General features: G+C 39.6%; 3 protein-coding genes across 4 annotated transcripts; 2 read left to right on the top strand and 1 right to left on the bottom strand.

Annotated features, from left to right (window-relative positions):
• Window positions 1-288: 288 nt before the first annotated feature.
• Window positions 289-15,624, top strand: ints6l (integrator complex subunit 6 like). 2 transcript variants are annotated; one of them, XM_029512244.1, is made up of 19 exons: window positions 289-339; window positions 1,337-1,422; window positions 1,542-1,619; window positions 4,638-4,787; window positions 6,451-6,540; window positions 6,721-6,904; window positions 7,041-7,169; window positions 8,393-8,556; window positions 8,873-9,025; window positions 10,511-10,643; window positions 10,932-11,026; window positions 11,127-11,237; window positions 11,597-11,812; window positions 11,906-12,032; window positions 12,145-12,287; window positions 12,417-12,645; window positions 12,738-13,115; window positions 13,230-13,323; window positions 13,670-15,624. In XM_029512244.1, the coding sequence occupies exons 2-19, from the start codon at window positions 1,351-1,353 to the stop codon at window positions 13,770-13,772; spliced, it is 2,649 nt and encodes an 882-aa protein (XP_029368104.1). In that variant the 5' UTR covers window positions 289-339; window positions 1,337-1,350; the 3' UTR covers window positions 13,773-15,624. The 2 variants fall into 2 exon arrangements, with proteins under 2 accessions (XP_029368104.1, XP_029368103.1); XM_029512243.1 differs by lacking the exon at window positions 289-339 and having other exon boundaries at window positions 1,161-1,422.
• Window positions 15,625-16,073: 449 nt separating this feature from the next.
• Window positions 16,074-18,822, bottom strand: mmgt1 (membrane magnesium transporter 1). The gene is made up of 4 exons (XM_029512247.1): window positions 18,726-18,822; window positions 18,381-18,433; window positions 18,182-18,285; window positions 16,074-16,911 (listed from the first exon to the last, which is right to left on the bottom strand). The coding sequence occupies exons 1-4, from the start codon at window positions 18,802-18,804 to the stop codon at window positions 16,755-16,757; spliced, it is 393 nt and encodes a 130-aa protein (XP_029368107.1). The 5' UTR covers window positions 18,805-18,822; the 3' UTR covers window positions 16,074-16,754.
• Window positions 18,823-19,065: 243 nt separating this feature from the next.
• Window positions 19,066-21,327, top strand: pfdn6 (prefoldin subunit 6). The gene is made up of 4 exons (XM_029512825.1): window positions 19,066-19,247; window positions 19,475-19,545; window positions 19,668-19,792; window positions 21,030-21,327. The coding sequence occupies exons 1-4, from the start codon at window positions 19,184-19,186 to the stop codon at window positions 21,148-21,150; spliced, it is 381 nt and encodes a 126-aa protein (XP_029368685.1). The 5' UTR covers window positions 19,066-19,183; the 3' UTR covers window positions 21,151-21,327.
• The last annotated feature ends 2,081 nt before the right edge of the window (window positions 21,328-23,408 follow it).

Raw genomic sequence — 23,408 nt, 5'->3', positions numbered from 1 at the left:
CTTAATATGTTGCTGCTCCATACGAGTAACTATGGATTCGAATGCATCGATTTTACAAGTGTTTCACCGCCATGATCAAATCCTGATAGAGTCCTGTTCACGCTACTGTTGAACTCGCTCAGTTTGACATTTGGTTTATTGATCATTCGACCTGTTCTTCATTGGCCGCAAATGAAAAATGGATGTAATGAGTTTTGTCATACAACATATACAACACACTTATAATATAAATTGTGAGTATGCAAATAAGCAAACCTGTCCAATGACGATCGGGCCTCCGTTTTTCCACAGGTAGATCCTTGGCCACCATGACTTTCCCCTGACCTTTAAATCTATGAGGTATGCATTTTTTTTTTATTCTTAATACTTTTGGATGCTTATGACACATAAACAAATTTAAATTTAATTCTTTCATGTGATTCCATGAAAAAGTGACTGACTGGGTGTTAAAATGACACATTACTATCCTTTCATGTAACAACGATGCTGCATTCAAGTGGTGTCGGATAGGAGGGCACATGTTGAACAGGCGGTGGCCCACTTGTTATGATTTTAGATGCTTATGGTGACAGTGACCTTTAAATTGTTAAATGTCAAACAATATTTTTTAGAGGTCTGAAATACATTTATGTGCACAGTCTGATATCTAACCTACAGTCTACCTACAGTTCTATTTATACCGCCCCTGCAGCGCTAAATGCACATGTACCCACACTGGTACTTGATTCAGTGACTTCTAATATTCGGAATAATCAGGCTCAGGCGATAAGAAGCCGATCAAACTTATCTGTCTAAAGAAATTAAAAGTCATAACAACGTTTCTCTGGGTGACACTGGGGAAGGACCCATGATGAGACGCATATGTTCTGCCATAAAATCATTTTATGGCAATCTTATTTCAAGCCGTGCATGTAGGCTACTTTATATTAAGTATCTCACTCTTACACACACACACACAGATACATATAAATGCGAAAAGTAGGCGGCTGTGCAGTACACACGAGCTATGGCGACCTCGTTATATATTTATATATGGAAGAAGGCGTGGTCAGTAGAACCTGCTCAGCCAATGGCGTCGTCGTTGAGGCGGCGGGGCGTTCCATTCGGTTAGGAGCAGAAGTTGAACAGCGCGAGCCGACCCAGAGCTGTAGAAAGGCAGATAGAGAGAGGGCAGAGGCAACGGCCCTCTTCTGGAGGGGGGGCTTATTATAACAAATATACACACATGTGTGAACTGTTTGGCCGCACGATAGGTCATATGTGGATAACAGTTATTTTAGAAAAGCATAAAACCGCGGCTTTACATTTAAAATGCCTATTTTACTTTTTCTGTTAGACACGTCCGCCTCTATGAATCAGCGCACTTATTTGGGTACGACGTATCTGGACGTTGCTAAAGGCGCGGTTGAGGTCTTTATGAAGGTAAAGAACCGATTTTACCCCGACTTTTATCAGCAAGAATGCACCTTTGGTGACCTTAGGGTTCTTTGGGCAAGATCACTCGAAATTAATATATGTTGTTTTGGGTTTTTTTTTGACAGCTGCGTGCCCGAGACCCGGCTAGTAGAGGCGACAGGTACATGCTAGTTACATTCGATGATCCACCATACGGAGTGAAGGTAATTAGCAACTGATACCATTTTTACATTTGACAAGTCGAACGTATTTTTCTGTCAGTGAGACTTTATTGTCCTTCTGGTTTGTAGTCAGTGTTGGGCGGCCTCCCGGTGGCGAAAAACGGCAATTTTTTGCTCCAAATACCCGCAGACCCGGAGATGCACTGCCTCCGAACATCCAGCGGACATTTTGCTTTTGTGTTGAGAAAAGTCTCGGGCGTTGAGATGGAGGCGGAGAGATTTATTATCGCCTCTGACGTCGCTCTTTTTTGACAATACATTGTTTAGATTGGTCAAAGAACCCGCCAATCATCTCCGACCCCACCCCTTACGCCACCCATGCATTACCATTGGTCAATCTGGCCTGAAAGTTGATGAACCCTCTATATCATGAGATTTTTTTTTTGTTATTTTTATGTGAGTTCGCTAGAAGAATTATTCATATGATTATTATTTGTTATACCGATACTGTGAGCATCACAGCCCAGCATACAAACACTATAATTTTCATCGATACACAGCCCGGCAAAATAAACAAACAAACAAACAAAACAAAAAACATGCAACCTGTGAATCACTGTTAATCTGTTGACTTGCTACATGGCTTTGCACATTGAGCCTCTCTTGTCTAAGTTCTCACATGAACACCTGAGGTCCCTAGTCTGCATCAGTGGCTGTATATATACACACAACACATAAATCACTTGGCATGCCCAACTCTGTCTACAAACAACACTCTGCTACTCTCAACACAATAGGCAAAGCACTTTCTCTATCCATGTCATTAATGCTTGAAGACACTGCAGTTTTGTTTCGTTGTATATTTCTTGCATGCCTTATGATCAAAACACAAAACACCAGAGCTGGAAACTGACTGCAGTATCTTAAGGCTGCTGGTTTGAAGATTAGAATATACAGAGGCATGTATTACAAAGTGTAGTGCAATCTAAAAGGTACCTGTAATTATCAATGAATCCCGCAATTCTTGTTTTATTCTTTTAAAAGTTCAGCTTCATTGTAATTTCCTGCACTTATACAACAGTTTTTTGCAAGCTACACAACACTATTAGCTTGACTGACAGTAATTCATTACAGACCAACATGATAATAAGCATAATAATTTAAGGTCTTAATTTAAGCATCAATTTGTTGCAGATAATTAGGAAACAATAAAGAAACTGGGAATCTTTAAATAAACCTCTTAACTGATTTTTTTATTTTTTATTTTATCAAATATCTTAATTGTAAAAAACAACAAAAAATTTGTACAGCCTCTCAAAATATTCAGTTCACTGAATTATATAAGTAATACTTTCAATTGTCTCACTTTTACAGATTTTCTTTACATTCCAAATTTGTAACTTTTTATTATGTAAATATAATTATGTAAATTGTTCCTAAATTAAAAAAAAAAACAACATGAAATTTTAGCAGATTAATAGAATGACTTATACCCTTATATCAACCAACATTTATTATTGTGCTTTATATGCTGTGTTCTACAAACCATCATAAATACTAGATATTGCTAAAACACATGAGTGAGGTATATTTTTGATAACTTAATGTACAGCATTGGTCAGTTTTAAAGTTAAAAGCTGTGCAAGAATCATTCTTGCACATGATATACCTGGCTCTTCTATGACCCCAATTTTAGAAAAAAGAGGACCCACTCACAGCTTAAGCGCTTGAGCAACATTATTATGCAATTTTTTGTATTGTGCATGAACAGAAGTAAAGGCTTGTCAGGACAAAATGTCATGAGTGGTTGCTGTCATCCATGAAAATGATTCTCTCTACTTACATAGCTGAACTTGCAGTTTTCACCACAAGTCCTGGCCACAGCTACTTTCAGTGAAATAATCATGTCCATAGCATCCTAGTCACATAATCCAAGATCTAATTCTCCTGCCTCATGTAAAAACATCCAGGTGCTGCTGTCTAAAGTACTCTGTCCTCGCTGTGCAGCCTCGCTGATCTTCTCTTCCTCCTGCTCTTCCTCTCTTTGTCTTAACTGCTTTCTACTCCGTTGTCTTGGCCTGCTTTGTGTACCCAGGTTTATGATGAAAGGACGAGGTTATACTGAGAGGGGCTACTCTGATTGCACATTTACAGAGGCAATAAATTGTTGAGAGAGGCAGCGGGAGGAGTCTGAGCTGGAAGAAAATAGAAATATTCTGTAGTCTGAATTACTGAGAGCATGCTAAGCCTTACATTCCAGCTTTAATACACAAGTGTCCGACTGTTTTCTTTCTTTGCTACTACAGTGAATATGTTTCAAATTGAATTTTTGCTTCAGCAGCTCGGTGAAATTGTTTGATAGCTATATAATATTTAACCAACATAGTTGATGGAATGCTCTGTACTTTTCTAGAAATGTCATGGTGTTGGAAAGACATCCCATGATAATTCAAAAATATTCCCGGTGACCTGATGCAGAGCATGCATGTTGATACTGGCACTCTTAGCTTTTATCTCCATTTCTCTCAAGCCTTTCCACTCCCCCCTTTACAGATAAAGGAAGTGGCAAGCTTGCAGGTCATCGTTAGATTAAGCATGAAGCTGCAGCAGTAAGGTACTTGACCTTGCTGGAGAAAAGTCCAAGAGCAGTTACACGCCCACATCCTTTCCTGTGGGAGAGGACAAGGCAGCAATGGGAAGTGTATTTTGGGATGCTTGTCATGTACAAAATTACTTCTTTTTTTTTTTTTTAAACAGGACTATCCAGCTGAAATGTGGGCCAAATTTCCACAGTTATCTTCAATTTGCAGAGCTTGATGTAGCTGGATCTCATTTTATGGTTTCTATTATGTGATGTTGCACAGAGTCAGTGTGTTGCTATGATATAAGCATGGCTGTCACATGCTTGACATGAATCATTGTGGTTATCAGTGAACAAGAGTTGTTCTGTTTCCCTGCGTAATTGCATAGAGTGGATAAATGTGGCCTCCTCTGCTACTGAGTTGGAAGGTTGTTTGCTGTGCAGGGCATTCAGCTCACTGTCGAATGTATGTATTTCAGGCAGGCTGGAAGGAGAACCATGCAACCTTCATGTGCGAGCTGAAAAACCTGCAGGCATCTGGCCTGACGACACTAGGCCATGCTCTTCGCACGGCCTTTGACCTGCTTAACCTCAACCGCCTCGTATCAGGCATTGACAACTATGGACAGGTATTTGACCCAAACTTCATGTTACTGGATATCTAGTGCACTGGTATAATCTTTTGTTGTAAGAAGTTAATAGAATTATTTTTCTATTATTGAATTTACTTTTAAACAGTCTCAAAATTACTGTAATTATGGTTCGCTTGTAGGTCAATTACTATTACTTGATAAAACTAATGAATTTCTTTAAGTCATTTTACAAACTGGCAATGTTGTAAACATAAGAAGTCCTAATTTGAATACCCTCAGTGGTAAATTTATTGTCTTACAAAGAGCTGAGTAATTGGTTGACACGGGTCCACTTATCTTCTTATTTGAACATGTATTGGAGTGTACTTTGCCCTTGAGGAGAGTCCCCCTTTTAAAAGTGACATTTAGCTGATCTCCAGACTTGTCCAATCTGGCTGTTACATTAAAAAAGAGTTCTCTAAGGAGTAGAAGACTGTGTCAAAAATGTAACAAAGCAAGGAATCTGCAGCTTGAAAAGTCATTACCGTAATTATTTCATTTCCTAAATACTTTCTCATCCTTTCAGCTCTGTAATGTTTCTGTATCCAACTGCAGGCTATTAGGAGATGCTACACACATATAGACCTAAAGCAGGCTCTATCTTCTGCTGCTTAATTCAGTACCAGTTTCATTAATTTACTTAGTTATCTAAATAATAATATCATTATGAGTTATTGTTATGCAGGTGGAAAATTCTGATTTAAAAAAGGGTTAGGGTTAGGGTTACATGAAAAAAAAAATCCATGTCATGTCAACCTCACTGTTTTTCCATCATAATTTCACACTTTGGCTCATATGACACATGGGAATGATATTTTTAATTGCATGTAACTTGTGTTGGATTAATGTAGACGAGAACAAAGAATACTTAACTAAAAGTTAGTGTGTGTAAGTAAGACTCTTCACAGCTAAATCCACACAAAAAACAAAAAAACAAACATAATATTAAAGTAGCAGTGACAGACAGACAGACTGACTGGCTGAGACAGACCTCTCTGATAGAGCCAACATCTGTACCACTATATGTGAGTTTTCCATGGATAAATTTAGCTTTGAGTGATTCTTTTACCTGGAAACAAAAAGAACAGTATTGACTTTTGATTGTGTCTTAATCCACTCTCTCTCGCCTCACTTTAGTTTCTTCAGAGCCCTGGTAAAATACAGAGATGGGTTACCGTGCTCAAATTCTTCGACTCAGCAGTGTGTAAATCTACTTAGGCATACTTTGTGTGTTTGAATTAGATGAGGCTGACCCTGCAGCACGGTGGTAGAAGCCTATGTCCTTAGTGTGTAGCACAAGGACACTGTGCAGCTTACATCCTGAAAGCAAAGTTTACAAGCTATGATACAGTCCATATGAGTGTATATGAATATGCAGTGGCTGATCACAAATGTAATTAAAATTCCACTAAGCCAATCAGTGGGTTCTAGTTGACCTCTGTTTACAGAGTATACCTATATTTTGGCATTACTGTGAGCATGAGAGACCAGTACAGTGTTTTGAGGAGATGTGAATGTTTTTGACAGACAGAGCCCAAGAGAATATTTTTGGTCTGGAAAATAAAGAACCAACGGCGGGTTAGCGAGGAAAAAATTGGGTCACTGTTTACTCAGACTAGGATTTAATTGCTGATGCTGAATGTCATTGGTTCCCTCTCAGGGACGAAACCCCTTCTTCCTTGAACCATCTGTGATCATCACTATCACTGATGGGAACAAGCTCACACACAGCTCTGGGGTGCCGGATGAGGTGAGAACATGAAAAATGCAGCAGTGCCACTATGTTCTGTGCTACTGATACTATCAGCTGTTTTACAGGGTTAACAATACAACCATTCTTAGTTTTAAAGAGAAAGGTTTGTATAATAGCAGAACTATTCTCATATCCTATCACCCATGTCTTTTTTTTTTACCCCTATCTGTTGTCCAGCTGCATCTGCCTCTCAACTCTCCTCTAGCAGGCAGCGAACTGACCAAAGAGCCCTTTCGTTGGGACCAGCGTCTCTTTGCTCTGGTGCTAAGGCTGCCAGGAGCAGCCACACCAGACAATGAACAGCTCGGTAGTGTCCCCACAGATGAGTCTGCTGTCACCCAGATGTGTGAAGTCACTGGAGGTTTGGCCTTTTCTTATTCTACCCCAGAAATTGTTCATTCATTCATTTATTCATTCATTGTGTTTACATTTTTATTTCCCAGCATTCAGTAATTCATTCCTTTTTGATCATTTTGTATCCTGCCGTTTGCTCTCAGGGCGATCTTATTGTGTTCGAACACAGAGGATGTTGAACCAGTGTCTGGAGTCTCTGGTGCAGAAGGTTCAAAGTGGCGTTGTCATTAATTTTGAGAAGACGGGACCAGACCCACTGCTTGTCGGTGAAGGTGAGCATCAGGGTGATGCATACAGAATAGAGCGAATACAGCACTTGATAGTCTGTCCTATCTGTTGTAACTGCTTGATATAAACAAAATGTTTGACTGCACAAGAGCAAATTCAAGTTCATAAAACGTAACCTCAAGAGACTATCTTACTTTAAAGCAAACATATTTTGTTAAGTCACATTATCGCATCACATTTTTAACAGTTCTATCTGAAGCAAAGACCTTGTGGGCAGTAAAACAGGCAAAAGCAGAAGAGAATCTTCTTCTCCTCTATCACCACAATGTACTTTTAGCCTGAAAGTAGTGGTGTAATGGTCTGTGTATTCATCCCAAACCTTTCAGTACAGGGTGTTCAGGACAAATACACGTGTGAATATATTGAAAATATTACCACACTAAAGCAAAGGAAGTTCTCTTAACCACAGACACAATTAAATTGCCTTTGTTCCAACAAAACAAGGAAAAAAGACAACATTTTACTGTCTGTAGAGATAACAAGATATTAACTGATGAGATTTAGGTAAGATTTATTGTTAGGAGCCTAGGTGCTTTGATGGATTTTGGGCAAGATTTTTCCATTTTGTTTCTTTTTGAACAAAATAACACATCAACATAACATGTATAAGCATCATGATTGCAACTCTCGTATCTATCATCATAGACAATCACACACAGACACACACACAAATATATATGTTTATATATATATTAGGGGTGTAACAGCACGTGGATTTGTACCTAATCTACTGGAAATATTACCACGATAAAGCAAAGCAGAACTACTCACCACGCTTTGTTTCCTCCAGGTGATGGAACACTATCACAAAGCCCTGTATGATGTTGTTGAACAATCCTCGCAACCTCTCTTAGCATGTAGTACAGACCAGCCTCACTGAGCTTGACTCAAGCAAGTTTGAGTTCATAAATATGACTAACAACCCAGTCTAACATCAGTAAAAACTAATAGACTAACTAGATAATTAAAATGGAACACAAATCACTAAGATCATTCGACTGAAACATCATTTTAATGACAGTTTTCCTCTTGTATAGGCATACTTTAACGAATTTAAATGTCTAAAATTATGACTTTGTGGTACAAAGAAGAACAGAAGCTGGTCCATGTCTTTTACTCGTGTTTTGTTTAACAATGCTCCCAATCTCCCATTAATTTTATCTATTTGTATTAACAGAGAAATGTTCTATACCGTACTGTTTTACAGATAACTCAGCGGAGTCCACTCGTCCTGTGTCATCTTTTAACCCACAGCCGTGGCACAGCTGTCACAAGCTCATCTACGTGCGGCCAAACCCAAAGACAGGAGTTCCAGTTGGACATTGGCCCATACCAGAGTCCTTCTGGCCTGACCAGAATTCGCCAACACTGGTTAGTTGACACACAGGTTTAGGAATACTATAGTAATCTTCTTTTCTGTTGTCTATAGCTGTTCACCTCTTAGCAGACCAATAGTCCCACACACTTTTACTTTCAATTTGCCCCTTTAATCTTTCCATCTTCCTCTATCCCCTTTATAATCCTCTTTTTCTCAGTCAGGTATAATCAACCGGACTAACTCAATCTGTGATTTCATCTTTATTTTGAAAAACTTTTGCATTTTGTTTGTCTTTGCTGTTACAAACCCGTGTGTCTGTACCATAGCTAACTATGCCTAACAGTTTGTTCAACTATTTCCTGTTCACAGCCCCCTCGCTCTGCTCATCCCATGGTGCGTTTCTCTTGTGTGGACTGTGAGCCCATGGTTATCGACAAACTTCCCTTTGACAAGTATGAGTTGGAGCCCTCTCCACTCACCCAGTTCATTCTGGAAAGGAAGTCTCCACACATGTGCTGGCAGGTAAGGAACATATCAATTAGGGATATAAAAAATCATCTACAACAATTCAGAATCGATTTAAAATATCCCAAAATCGCGAAATAAATAAATAAAACAAATCAGCAGGCTGTCTGCCTCCATTTTATATGCGGGATGTCCCAGCGTCACCACGGAGCCGGCTCTGGAACATACGCATGGCCAGCACTAAAACAAGGCGGAAACTACAATAATGGAGGAAAGAGAGATTCAACCGGCCCCGTCCTCATTGAAGGCAAAGATTTGGACTCATTCTGGTTTTTATCTAGAGCCCTATAAAAAAGTTTTTATTTTTTCCCAAATTCTGTTTTTGTTTGTTATTTATTTATTTTTTTGGGGGGGTGGGGTTAATTTTTGAAATTTTATCATTTTACACAAATTTAACACACATTTTAAGTAATGAAATATAAACAACTTCTTCAGTTACAACTGAAAACTTTAATGCTTCCACACATTTAAGCAAAAACAACAATAAAACAATGAAATATGTGTCCCACAACTTTGGTGGGAATATCAAATCCACTGTAAACTTTATCATTTCTTCTATCCCCATGCTCTTTGGTTTTCCACTGATTACTGACATCTCCATTGAAGAACATGATGGTCAACCTGTTTGTGTTGAGCTCAGTGAGTGACTTAGCAGTCAGACAGCCGCTTCACTGGTGGAGGGTGTGCATTATTAGTGACCCCCTCTGAGCATTTTCCCAACAGATTTGTTCCTTTTTATTCTGGAAAAAAAACAAAAAACATTTATGTAAAATGTCAGCCAGTTCTGTGTTTATAATGAATTCTGTTTTTTCGTGATCACAGGTTTTATAGGGCTTATTTACTGAATACCCAGGAAGACCGAGCTTGACAGGAGCTTCACAGTGTGCAAGGATTTCAAAATGAGGAACCCGTGTTTAACTGCACTACTTTTTTATTAAATTTTTTTGATAAAGAGACACTATGTTATATTGCTTTTATGCAACAATTCCATCTAAGCATGGATAAATATTTAAAACTTAATAAATGTGAAAAAGACACTTTAATGTCTCCATTTGTTATTCTGTCTTGCAAACAGACTGGAGTAGATCATGAGGATCCTTTGCACACCTACAGACTAAAGCAGAAATCATTATGAATCAAATCGTTTTGAGTCGAAAATCGAATCATAGCCCCAAGAATCGAAATTGAATCGAATCATGAGATAGTAAAAGATTCCCACCCCTAATATCCATTCACCCAACAGCTCTGTTGGCTTGCGTCTGCTGTCACTGTTGTTACCTTTGGGAGTTTACTGAAAAATAGAAATTAAGATGTTTCTAATCTTATTCAAAATATGCTTTTTTTTGCTTTACAGCTATTAATCAATTGTGAATTAGTGATGAAATCATTACAAGCAGATTTGCAAAAGTCTTTTGAACCAAAGTTTTGAATGTGAACATCCAAAATGTTCCTTGATGTTTTAATTGTCCTTGTTGTCCTCAGGTGTTTGTTAACAGCAGTGGGAAGCAAAACGACCTTGGACAGCCATTTGGGTACCTGAAAGCCAGCACCACTCTCACCTGTGTCAACCTCTTTGTCATGCCTTACAACTACCCAGCCCTTCTCCCACTCCTTGGTAAGGCAAATGGCACTACACTGTTTTATTAAAGTGACCTTCAAACTTCTAGTTCAGTAGGCCAAGTAATATAATTTAAAAAGCTTTCCTTTTCTGGGGCACTTCATCATCTGTATTTTTTTTTATCCAATTATCTTTAGTCCCAAATATAATCACAAACTACTGGCTTGTAGTAGAGCAACTGCTCTTTCATAATGTTATGTTACAAATAGGTACAGCAGAAGGAGCTGCAGGTGGATCATAAAACTTTTTCTTTCAAATGTCCCACTACTCTTTTTCTCTTTTCAGATGATTTGTTTAAAGTGCACAAACTGAAACCAAATCTTAAGTGGCGACAGGCCTTTGAGATGTACCTGAAGACAATGCCTCCATACTACCTCTTGGTAAGCTAAGGCTATGTCAAGTATGCTGTTGAAGGTTTATGACATGGATTCATAATGTTTTTGCACATGGCTAACATCCAAAATCTCCATCTTCTGACAGCCCTTGAAAAAGGCACTGAGGATGATGGGTGCGCCTAATCTTATCGCAGACACCATGGACTGTGGCCTGAGTTACAGCGTTATCTCATATCTAAAGAAGCTCAGCCAGCAGGTAAAAATTCCTTGGACACAGGTAACTGGTCTAGTAGGGAAAACACAAGCTGTGTTTCAGTTCGTTCAGTAAGAATGCACATGCTGTTACACCCCTAATATATATAAACTTGTATATATGTATATTTGTGTGTGTGTTTGATTGTCTATGATAGATAACAGTTGCAATCATGATGCTTACACGTTATGTTGATGTGTTATTTTGTTCAAAAAGAAACACAATAGAAAAATCTTGCCCAAAATCCATCAATGCGTCTAGGCTCCTAACAATAAATCTTACCTAAATCTCATCAGTTCATATCTTGTTATCTCTACAGACAGTAAAATGTTGTCTTTCTTCCTTGTTTTGTTGGAACAAAGGCAAAGATTGAATCAGACCGTTTAATTGTGTCCGTGGGGAAGAAAGCTCCCCAAGAAACTGGCATCAAGGTGAAGAACCACTCCAGCGCTCTCTCCCTGGCCCATCGACGGGACTATAAGCAGCTGCTGCAGGGAATCACTGGGGAAGGGCCTCTTCGTCTGGTGGACATCAACTTCAAAGAGTTTGCCGGCTTCCAGATTGCACTGCTAAACAAGGTAGATTTAGGACATAGAGGACATTCCTGAAAACAGGACAAGTGCCATGTTTGGTGGGTTTTGCTCTGACAAGATATCCTGATGTGCTTTCAGGATGTAAAACCTCAAGCTTATCGAAATGCCTACGACATCCCAAGGCGGAACCTTCTGGATCAGCTCACCCGTATGCGCTCTAATTTACTGCAGACCTCACAGAAACTAATCCGAGGGCAAGACGAAGGTTTGTTATTTAAAAGACAGGATGAAAACAATACTAACCTAAACCACCAGATATCCCAGCACAGGAAACACTTTACTTTATTAATATTTAGAAAATGTCCTGTGGTTGTTAGACTATCTACATAGTATTCCAGTGGCTCAGATGGGAAACTACCAGGAGTACCTCAAAATGATGCCATCTCCTCTCAGAGAGATTGACCCTGACCAACCTAAACGTCTTCATACATTTGGGAATCCTTTCAAGCAGGATAAGAAGGTAAAGTTATTTTGGTCTAAAATTCTGTGTTTTTTTTTTTTTTAACTCAATGTTAGATTTTGTGTTTTTTCATTCAGTATTTAGTGTCTTTCATCTGTTAATGATATGTTATCTCAATTTTTTTCCTAGGGCATGATGATTGATGAAGCAGATGAGTTTGTAGCAGGCCCTCAAAATAAGAAAAGAGGAAATTCCGGTGATTCCAGCTCGGGTGCTACACTGAAGAGAAGACGGAGTATGTCACCACTGCTGCGGCGCCCACAGACTCCACCAGGGAACACCAACCATGTGGTGGGAAAGAGTCCTACAGGAATTCAAGGGCAACAAAACCTCATCAAACCAATCCCACAGCACAAAGGCAAGACTCTGCAGGCTACCTGGGATGAATTGTGCAATACTGCTTGAAAGGCATTGATTAGAGGTTATTGATAAATCTTTGCTTCCCCACAGGAGTGGACGGAAACAACGTGATCCCTGAGAGTAACGGAGATGTGGCTCTTGGGTCTGAGTCAGCCGAGATTTGGCCGGCTGAGATGGAGTCTGTAACAGGAAGCCCATCCCCACTAACCTTGGAGGTGAATTCCAGCACGGGAGTTGTGGATCGGGAAGAGGACATCAGCATGACGGAGGAGAGACTAGCAGGAGATTGTCTGGATGAGCAGCCGCTGGAGGAGAAACACAACTGTGAGCGGCTCAGTCCACAGAGCCAGCTAGAGGCCCCTGAGTCTAACCCTGCAGAGCTTGAGACCATTTTCATTGCCCCACTAGACAGAAGCCAAGCAGAGCTTCGGACGCGGGTCATAAAGGAAGTTCGCAAGCCTGGACGAAGTGAGTACAAGCCAGTTCAAAGTGTCACAATACATTACAATACAACATAAATGTTTGGCTGGGAAGACTTGAACAAGTTGGTGACATCTGTCTTTGTCTCTGTCTTTTCCTCAGACTATGGGACGATACTGTCACTACTGCAGCAGGTTAAAGGACCACCTAATGTTAAGCGGTACTTCATCCAGCATGCCATAAAAGAGGCTATCAGGTAACAAACAGTGCTACATTTCTTATTTTTCCCATTACATTTTTCCCATTCCATTAAGTTGAAGACGTTTTGTTTTTGTTTTTTTAAGCTTCCCAGACAGTCTTATATCTGATGTATAAATGTTCAACAAAGAATGATTTAGAGTTGTGTCACTGCAGTTACATTATGTTGAAGATTTAGTGTCCATGCACCATTGCTGCTATTAACAATGACTCATAATCTCATTGTATTAATTTTCATAACTTTGTTTCTGGAAGCTTACTTACGATTATTGTTATCATTACTATTATTACTGTTTACTATTTATTTATCTGCTGTTTTCTTATTTCTTTTGTATCTGTCCAAGGTTCAAGAAGCGGGTACTGATCCAACAGTTGGAGCTGGCCCTTGCCACATTGGAGGAGAAGCATGCAGTGTCTTCACAGCTTCCCAACGATCATGGCAGATAAAGACCATCTTCGTGTTGCTATATATCTTATTCCACTGAGTATTTCCAGGATGAAAGAGACGTCCTAGTAGACCAGAAGTTGGGAAGGAAAAGGACAGATGCTCGTACTGTCCCTGTGCTGTTACATCACATCCTGTCAGAGTCTGAGGTAAACGGTTTAACTGGAAGAACAGTCTTCAGTACAGGCCCACTGAGGATTAGTAAATAGACTTTAAATATAATCCTCTTCATATTGACAGATGCCTTAAACATTCATACTTCTTTTGTCTGTGTCAGCACATTGCTTCAAAGAGAGAGACACACACACACAAATACTCACAACATTAGACAGACTTACAATAAGCCAACAGATCCTTTATTTCCAGAGCAAAGGATACACAGGATTATTCCTGTTTTTGTTGTTCTTTTAAAAACAGGCCTTTCTTCAGCTGGTCTGAGAAGTGTTTGTTCAACGGCAACAACTTTTTCTAGAGTAATAAAAGTAATGTACCTGTAGTTGATGGGGGAAACCTGTTCCCTCTGGGGACCCCTCGTGTTTCAGTATTATATCTGCATTAAGTCTGCACTGATGTCCCTTGACCAAGTTGATCTAGTTATCTAATATTTCCCCATTCTCATTGGTTGACGTTGATATGCATCAGTATTAGGGGTGGGCATTATGGATCAGGTCTGTGAGTATTTATTTAATTAATGTTGCAGCAGCATTATAAGTTGATAGAGCATCATTTTTAAGAAGGTGACTGAAATACTACTGAAAGAGTTCATGCTGTTCAACATTAAAGGGGCAGTAACCCCAGAATAAAAGCTGCCGCAAAATGCCAGATGGCAGTTGATATATTTTTCTCAACTCATTGGACAGTTGCCATATTGTCCATCCCCTAATTCACAGCTTTAGTCATAAAAGATAAAAACTTTGTCTTTTAAGATCATTAAGTTTTGTTTCAATGTCCATATTGGGTCTGTTTTGCTACATTTTGGTTTGTGTTGACATTTTCCTGGAGACAAACGTCACACAACTGAACTTTTAAAAGACAAAATTGAAGAACATGGAAGATAAAAGTATCAGTGTTTTGCACATATGTGCGTTGGACTGGAAATGGACTCGCGTGTCCATGAAAGACTGAACACAAGACAGTTGCGTTGGCTGAATGACTGAGCAGCAGAGTCCTCTTACCTGCCATCGCAGCAATAGAATATAGGTTCAGTGCAGCTGTCGGTATCTGTTTAGAGGTACCACTCAACTCTTCCTCCACGCCACAATAAGCACTCCAGTGATTCCCAGAAGTTTCTTCAAAGGAATCTGAATAAACTGTCCAGGCTCAGTGGACAGTCACCTGTTGTTGCTCTTTAACATCTGGTGATCTGCCTCTGCTGCTTTTTACAGAACCTCCAGTCAGCGTTCCACCTTTGTTGTCCTTGTTTTTACTACAGATGTACACTACTTTTTAATGTTCATAAGGAATAGATTATTTTTGTGAATTTGTTTATTTCAGAGTATAAGAAATATTTTGAAAGAATATGTTTAAAGCCACTTTTGTAAACTGTTAAATACATATACAAAGTATAAAGTTTTATGCACTTGCTCTTTTTTTATAAAACAGAAAATAACCACAGGTAGAATGGTATCTATTGTGTGTGTCAAGTGTGTGCATTTCTATTCAGACGATCACTACCCTTAAAATATTTTTACATCCAGATGTACAACAGGACCAGGTTTTATCTTCTGGAAAAAGATCCACATGGTTTACCTGCTGATATGAGCTTAAGATGTAAAATGATCTAGTCACTGTTACAAAACCTTCAAGAACCATGCAGCCCATAAAAAAACAAGTCCTTTCAAAAAAATAAAAAATAAAGTGTTTCATCTTTACATTCTGCACAAGATAGAAGCAATAAACCCTTATAAAATAAAAAGCAGTGTTTCAGCTGTCATCTAAGATATTTTATTTGAACAAATCCAGCAGAAATAACAAATCCTTAATATTTGGAAATGATCTAAATACAAATGTTTTTCAATCAGTTGAAACTATACACAGGAGAAATGAACATGAACCCTTAATTTGAATAAGCTTAAGAGCTTCATCCTCCTGTTACCTAGAGGCCAACGTTTTGAACTGCACGTTTTAAATCACCAAAATTCATTGTGCTGCAGCAGGCAGGTCTCACTGTCCACCTGCAGTCACAGTAACTCTCACTCGTTGGATGATTTTCTTAACAGATTTAACAAATTCTGTCAATGAAAAGAAGCTCTCCATCCCCTGAAAGTGCTCCAGGGTAAAACAAAAAGGATTCTGACAACTTATAAAATAAGTATGCCTTTTATTAAATTAAAAACAATCTCTTGAGTCTTAACAAAAAGTTAAAATGATGGAAAGTTCTCCCAAATGAATGTACCATTGCTTTCTACTTTTCCTTTGTGTTCACAGTATCATTGGAACCGCAGTCAAATGGTTTCCACTCTCATGCTGCACTGATTTCCTGTGGCATAAATCAAACCTCTTTATTGCATACAGGGTGTACAGAAGAGCCTTTATGCTTTGAGGAAATCATCAAGGGAATAAAGGTTCCTCCATTCATACAACAAAACTCTGGCCCAACAGCTGCTTGAGACTGATGAGTGGTTAAAACCAAACAGAAACTGAACAGGCATTTTTATGCCCTTCATACAAAGGGTATACAAAGGACACAAATGTCCAAATTCAGTTCAGAAGTGACGGAAAGAGGGAGATGTCTCAGTATCTTAAGACTCCAAAGCATTTATATACAAACAAATCTGTTTGAAAAACTGAAGGGTTGGCACAGTCAGTGTTGAATATGGTAGTGACCACTTCTATGGACAGAGATGCAAACCTGGACATTATGTTAGTTTATATACAAATACAAATTAAATTAGAGGACGGTGAATCCCCACTTTGCCCCCTCTGTCTAACAAAAACAAATCTTATATGATGAACATGATGTTACAGGCAGGAAAAGGCCAGTCTCAGTGCAAATGCTCCAGCTTGCGTAGCCGTATGGGGTTGGGTAGAGCTTGCTGGTTGCGTGCAGTGGAGGGCTCCTCCTCTGGCGAGCGGAATAGCATCCGACCCCGGTGATTGAAAAGGTAAAAGGATGGGTGGTTCCTCAGTGTGTCAAATGTTCTGGGGGGGGAAATCTAAATCAAGTATCAGCCTGAACAGCACAAATATTGTGCTGCGTGTACAGATGAACAGGCAACACATACAAACTTAATACTTACACTTGAAATACAGAGCTATGAGTAAAGGAACAAATCCTGGTGGTCTTTACACACTGCCCTCCCTTTTTTGTCTAGTTATCACTGCACAGCAGAGTCTGCACTTTTACACCACGTTCATTTGCTGGGAGACGTTGATATGAAATAAAAACAGGTCAGTGAGAATACTGGAGATTATTTAGTAGTGAAACAGCTGGTCGGTAACTAATCTGAAGCCTCTTCATTTTATAGAGCTAAAGTTTTAGAAGCTATAACCTTCAACTCCAAGAGACTGAGATTTATCACCATTTCTTGGCATATTAAAAATAAAATGAATCCAAAAATAATCAAAATATGGACCCTTGTCTTAATGTAAACTAAATTTTTTTTTGTGTGTGTCAGAATGTTTATTCAACTAATCTAAGTCTTAAAGGCCCTCATTTCACACGGCAAATACCAAACTGATTTTACATTGGGTGGCAGGACAAAAGAGGTGAAACCTGACATTTCCACCATATTTACTGATCATTTTCCTATCGCTTGTTATTCGTTCCTTCATTGAAAAAAAAAAAAAAAAAAAAAAAAAAAAAAAATATATATATATATATATATATTAACCATGTCTCAATCTCAATGATCAATCTCTTCTCTCTCAGCTGTCTACTTTTTACTATCAGTTTCAGCCCTGCAATTATTGGTCAATTGATTGACTGACAGAAAATCACGCAGCAGCCTTTGTTATCCCAATTTTATTGTTTACCATCTTTCTTAGGCAAAAAGGCCAAACCTGCAGTTTTTGGCTTTAAAATATGCTGATTTGCTGTGTTTGTCAGACATGGTAGTGAATTTAATATCTTACGGTTATACACTATTAATCACAACAAACCAGGACAAGATGTTGCCTCCAAAAAACAGATAAACTTAATTTGCAGCTTTCTCAGGGATACACTTGATGGTCTATCAGCTCTGTTGTGTTGAATGGACTGATTGAGAGTGTTACTGTCAAATTCACAACATATAATTGATATTATAAGGTAACAAAGACTGGGGGTTTAATGCGTCTCCGTGGGAAATTATTCAAAGCAACGCTGCTGTGAATGCAGATGAGGTGGTTAAGTGCATGTTTCCCCTATGGCTGAGGACACAAACAGATACCGTACCGGGGGAATAAAGTGTTGAAGGATAACTCAACCTACTTGTTTTTTAGCTCTGAGGAGGCATCCATGTCTTTGAACTCTCCAGCGATGTGGACAATACCGTAACAGGTCATCACAAACGATAATAAAGTCTGTAATACAATCTGCAACAGGAAATAGACAATGATAAATAAAAAGCAGACAAGTGGTTAAACGTAACTGGAAGGAAACAAAAATCTATATCAATCAAGTCACTCACATCAATTGGTAGAGTCTCATTTTCCTTCTCTGTCAGTCGCAAATACGATCGATCTAATGGAAAACATAAGATGGATTCATGTTTAGTCACCTTTAAAATAATCTGTAACGCAGATCACATCAGCTGTGACTTGTGACTGTTGGTGGTTATTTCATTTCATATTGCGGTTGAAAATATCCGCCTGATTCAAAGCGGAGCAAAGCCGCGCTAGCATCGTTAGCTAGCAGGTAGATCGACGGGCCCGTCCCGGTGTCTTATCGACCTGTCGGGGACAGCAGGGTTCCCCCCCCGGGGGGCGATGCAGATGCAGACATCCGTGTATTCCCTCCCTGCCCTGACACTTACGCTGTGCCGCCGAGAAAGCTGCGTGAGCTAAAGCAAAAAGTCCGACGCCGACAACACCTTTCCAAAACGACGAGGCCATCTTGAACCAGGGCAACGAGGAGCAGAGTGAAGTGCCGTAAAACGGTGTCGTAAAGCGCCGCAACCATGACGGGGTCAGTTTTGGTTCACCCACTGGAATAAAAGTGCCCAGGACACGTTTAAATCACGTACAGATAAACACAATGCGGGGAGATTTCAGATTCAGGTTTATTTATGCGTGTTTGGTTTTTCTGTGGGTTTATTTTCCATTAATATTCCCCAAATTAGAGAGAACTCTTACTTTGAAGTTCTTAGTGAACATCCGCTCAAACGCCGTCCTTTCCTGTTAGCTAAAGCTGGTTTTACACGCCGGACCACATTTAGCGGCTTACTCTGATATATTTATTCTGTCCGTAGATATTACTCAGACAAACGTAAATATGGCAGACGCCATTCAAAAGAAACTAAAAGTGGAATTAGAAAAATATACACAGATGCAGAAAGGTAAGTGTTAGCATAGCATTTCATTTCCCTCAAATGATGCCATGTTGTTGTGGCCGAGCTAACTGACCACATTAGGACACCAAGTCGTTCAACTAGCCAAAGAGTTTGGGTTCTCCTCCCATGTTTAACTATTATTTGTGGTGATGGCAATATTTCCATGGTATTATCATAAAAGATGTGATAAATAACTACACCCCTTTGCCATTGTGTATCTGTCTCTGGTTCAGATGTTAGCAAGAGCATGTCAGCTAGACAGAAGCTGGAGACGCAGCTGACAGAGAACAACATTGTCAAAGAGGTAACCAGAAACTCACAAGATCATATTTTGCTCGACTAGTTATCGGCCCTTCAACTGTTGTGTAAAAGCAGTGTTCGCTGTTCTAGAAATGGCCCCCATCTTTCTCTCTTGTTTCTTTTCAGGAGTTGGATCTGCTGGACAGCTCAAACATAGTTTATAAACTTATTGGTCCAGTACTAGTCAAACAAGAGCTGGATGAGGCCAAAGCCACAGTTGCAAAGCGGCTGGAGTACATTAATGGAGAAATGTGAGTCATTGAAGTTGGTTTGATTCCACGCCAATCATGTCTTTAGTCCCAGAGGATAAAAGGGTGTCTCGGTGGCAGAGATTACTGCTGGTAATATGATAATGCCACCAAGGTCTGTAAGAGCCTAGGACCTCCAAGGGTGTATGTCAAATTTTAATTTATAATGTGGGTTCAACGAGGATGAGCAGTGTGTTGTTTACCTGAGGATATTGGTGAATGATCATTGAAAAAAACTGTGATAGACTCTCCCCGACACAACTCAGACTAGCAGGTCACCTAATCAGTTGTAAGGCCTTTAAGTAAAATGCCACTTAAACATCTCTTAAAAACTGATTTACTGAATTATTGTAAAAGCAGTAAAACATTGTTAACAAGAAGACTATTAGAAGCCAGGATGGCTAAAATAAGGAATCTGTCACAGGGCACAGTGGGTGCAGCTTCTTACTATCTATCTATATATATATATATATATATATATATATATATATATATATATATATATATATATATATAAAGCAAACCTCAGCCAGGGTCACGCACTGTTCAAAGTCTGAAAAGGTGACATCCATACATCCAGTCCTTAAGTGTGTGCAAAGATGTGATCCATTTGGACCATAGTGTATTTTGTATGTGTGTGTCGAGCTAAGTGCGTTCTGAAAAGATTGTGTGGTGTAGACACTTGGTGGAAATGAATTACTCACATTACACCAGACTGATACAGATCCTAGCTCTGTTACCACTATCATCATGTGATTAAGTCATTATTAGAGCTGCACGCATAATCTGTATATAATCAAAATGACAATATGCAATATCCAAATTGCAGGAGATTTGGTTTTGATGCAGCAGAAGTTAGTAAACTGATGTTCTACCAAGCACAGGAAAAAATATTTAATCTGTGTAACCACATGAACACTGCTAGTGCTTTTTTTCATTGCTCCACAATAGTTATCTGTGGGCCAATCAACAAGAATTAGTTTTATTTTTTGTTTATTTTGCTTTTGTTTGTGTTTTTATAGTTAACTCATGGTCCCCTATACATGTTTTTTGAACAGCTTTACTATCATACAGTCAGTTATCTGTATTATGGAATATGGACAAAAAGGGATATTGCACAGAAACTGTGTGGCACATTTCTCATGTGAGTGCATTTAGTGTATACAGCCACAATCTGTGGTGTCCCTTTAACACTGCAAAATTTAGATATTTTCTTCTTCTGTGTTTTGTCCTGTAACAGCCAAAGGTATGAGACGCTCCTGAAAGACATGGAAAAGAAGTCTGAACAGCACCGAGAAGTCCTGTCTAGTTTGCAGCAGGAGTTTCAGAAAGCCCAAGGCCTCGCTATTGGAAAAGTCTGACCAAGTGATAAAGCTACACACAGAAATGTAATCAAATGGTGTAAATTTACAGCATGAGGCTGGGTGAATGCGGATTGTATCACGTCATTAATTTACAGTTTTATTACCGTGGTTACACAGTACTGTGTGCATTTCTCATTTGTTACTAATAAAAAAAATGTTTTTCATGGAAGCATACAGATTTAAGTTAACTGCTACTTTCTTTTGAACTGCTGTATACTGTCAGATAAGAGAAACGGTTTGTGTGTGTTGAGCATTTGCTGTAATTACTGGGGCAGGCCAGCGGCCACCAGAGCAGCTGTTGTCTATTCTAACGTGATGTGACCAGTCTACCACCAGCGGAGGATTTGAGCAACATGAATAATCAAGAACAAAGCTCTTTTCGGTTTAAGGAAAGTAAACGTCCTCAGCGGGGACATCTAGTATGAATATCAATTGACACGTAGTTACTCGACTGTAGCCCATTTATGAAATGACTGCATGGTCTTACTAGAATAACCTGAGGAGTCTTACAGTGTAAACTAAAGCATTTGATGAAATGCTCTTTATTCTCTTGGCTCTGGCCTTTATCTCATTATTAGCCTCGTGTTAACCTCTGTTTGAGACGATCACATCGGTGTTTGATTATGTGGTGTTTAAATTTAAAACTTGTGTGCAGAGGATCAGATTTTTTCCCCCCTTCTTTTTCAACGTAAAGTCATCAAACTTGAAACTGTTCAACTCGCATCAAGGCGTCATGTAAATGTTTTGTAGTCTAATGAAATTGTGCCACAAACCTGTGCAATAATAACACGCACTGTGCTCGCTCGTGAACCTCTCACCTGTGGCGCGTGGTGCCAGCAGACCCATTAACACCCTGAGGTGCGCTGTTTCCCAACACCCAGACCGCAGCTGTAAAACTGGGTGACACGTGGCTGCGGGTTGCCATCGTCTCTAAAATACAGGTGAATATCTATGGAAGCAGAAAATGATGCGCTTTAGATTTTATTCAAGTCGCAACAAACTGAGACCCAGCAGGAGGAACAGGACCTGAAAATAGACCAGAGGATCGCAGAGATCTGGCAAATGAGAAGTGGAGCCAAATGGTTTGTTGATGGGGCCAAACGGTGATTCATCACTTTGGTTTACTGTGTCCTTGCTGCTGTGGTAAAAACCAACACTGGCCGAAGCACCCACTGGATTTCTGATGGTGCGTTTAGTAAACCTCGGGAAATCTCACAAATAATGGATAAGGTCATTCCTCACAGACATACGTTTCTGCACGTTTTTGTCTAAAGAAAATAAACTAGAAAGCTGTAAGTAGAAATATCCGCACTGAACTAATCCTCGACTGACAATAAAATTAATCTTCATTGAGACAGATGCCCCTCAAATGAAACTAATCTCATTCCAGCTTTAAGTGATTTACTTAGTCCTGTGGGCTTTTCACCAGGGGGTTTAAGCTTAAAGGCTACAAAGGAGCATCCTGTCCAGAGATCAGCCCAGCGGGACTAACACCTCCTTTCACACGGAGGTTTGGAGACCGGCTCTGGGGGGAGGCCTGCATCGCCACCGCATGGGTAGAAGTCACTGGTTCATCTGATCATCTGATTATAGGTCATCATCACTAGATCATAGTTGATCCAAACCTCACCATAGCTCATAGTGGAAAATATTCACATTCATTGTCTCGTTTTTACTTAGATCAGCTACGCCTAAAGAGAAGCCTTCCAGCGCGGTGCTGCCAGCACTTAGTGTAGATGGAGGGCAGTTAGGCGGTGATCCAGGGCGCATTCATATGTTGATCCTTGGCAAGCCGTTATTTTAGTGCTGTATTTCAAATGGACAAAAGCACACGACAGTGGCCGTTAGCGCTGTTCACATTTACACTACTCAGACTCTGTGGTCCAATATACAAAACAGCCTCAGCCCCCCAGTTCTGAATCTGCAGCAGCCCACAAACTGCCTTCTAACAGTTTACTAACTCTCACTAATGCTGCCTCTGTCTTCACACGATGTGCGGATCATCATAATGGGCAGCTGATGTGAAGTAGTAAAATCGAAGCAGCTCCACCTGAAGGTTCACTCTGTGGAACTGAACCATATTGTATTTCTGTTACAACGGGCTGTATTTATGTGTCTTCTATGAATTATTTCTAAATGACCAAATGCAGCACCTCCTCGTACAGTGACCAGTAAAATTAGCTATTCAGCGGTCCCTTTGCCTCACTTGACTTAAAAACATTACATCCACAGTAAAACGAAAGGGGGAATCACTG

This window comes from Echeneis naucrates, chromosome 10 (genome assembly GCF_900963305.1).
Source record: "Echeneis naucrates chromosome 10, fEcheNa1.1, whole genome shotgun sequence".
Classification (NCBI taxonomy): Eukaryota; Metazoa; Chordata; class Actinopteri; order Carangiformes; family Echeneidae; genus Echeneis; species Echeneis naucrates.
The sequence above is the reverse complement of the archived record's forward strand: the minus strand, read 5'-3'. Positions and strand labels throughout refer to the sequence as shown.

Bases quoted from the DNA above. Each gene is read 5' to 3' on its own strand.
- ints6l (XM_029512243.1), top strand. From the start codon at position 1,312: ATGCCTATTTTACTTTTTCTGTTAGACACGTCCGCCTCTATGAATCAG. The intron at 11,813-11,905 runs GTAGATTTAGGA...ATGTGCTTTCAG, and splicing joins AGATTGCACTGCTAAACAAG to GATGTAAAACCTCAAGCTTA. The intron at 12,646-12,737 runs GCAAGACTCTGC...GCTTCCCCACAG, and splicing joins ACCAATCCCACAGCACAAAG to GAGTGGACGGAAACAACGTG.
- mmgt1 (XM_029512247.1), bottom strand. From the start codon at position 18,804: ATGGCCTCGTCGTTTTGGAAAGGTGTTGTCGGCGTCGGACTTTTTGCT. The intron at 18,286-18,380 runs GTGAGTGACTTG...TTCCTGTTGCAG, and splicing joins ATGAGACTCTACCAATTGAT to ATTGTATTACAGACTTTATT. The intron at 16,912-18,181 runs GTAGGTTGAGTT...TTCCCCCCCCAG, and splicing joins TCCTCAGAGCTAAAAAACAA to AACATTTGACACACTGAGGA.
- pfdn6 (XM_029512825.1), top strand. From the start codon at position 19,184: ATGGCAGACGCCATTCAAAAGAAACTAAAAGTGGAATTAGAAAAATAT. The intron at 19,248-19,474 runs GTAAGTGTTAGC...TCTCTGGTTCAG, and splicing joins ATATACACAGATGCAGAAAG to ATGTTAGCAAGAGCATGTCA. The intron at 19,793-21,029 runs GTGAGTCATTGA...GTCCTGTAACAG, and splicing joins GAGTACATTAATGGAGAAAT to CCAAAGGTATGAGACGCTCC.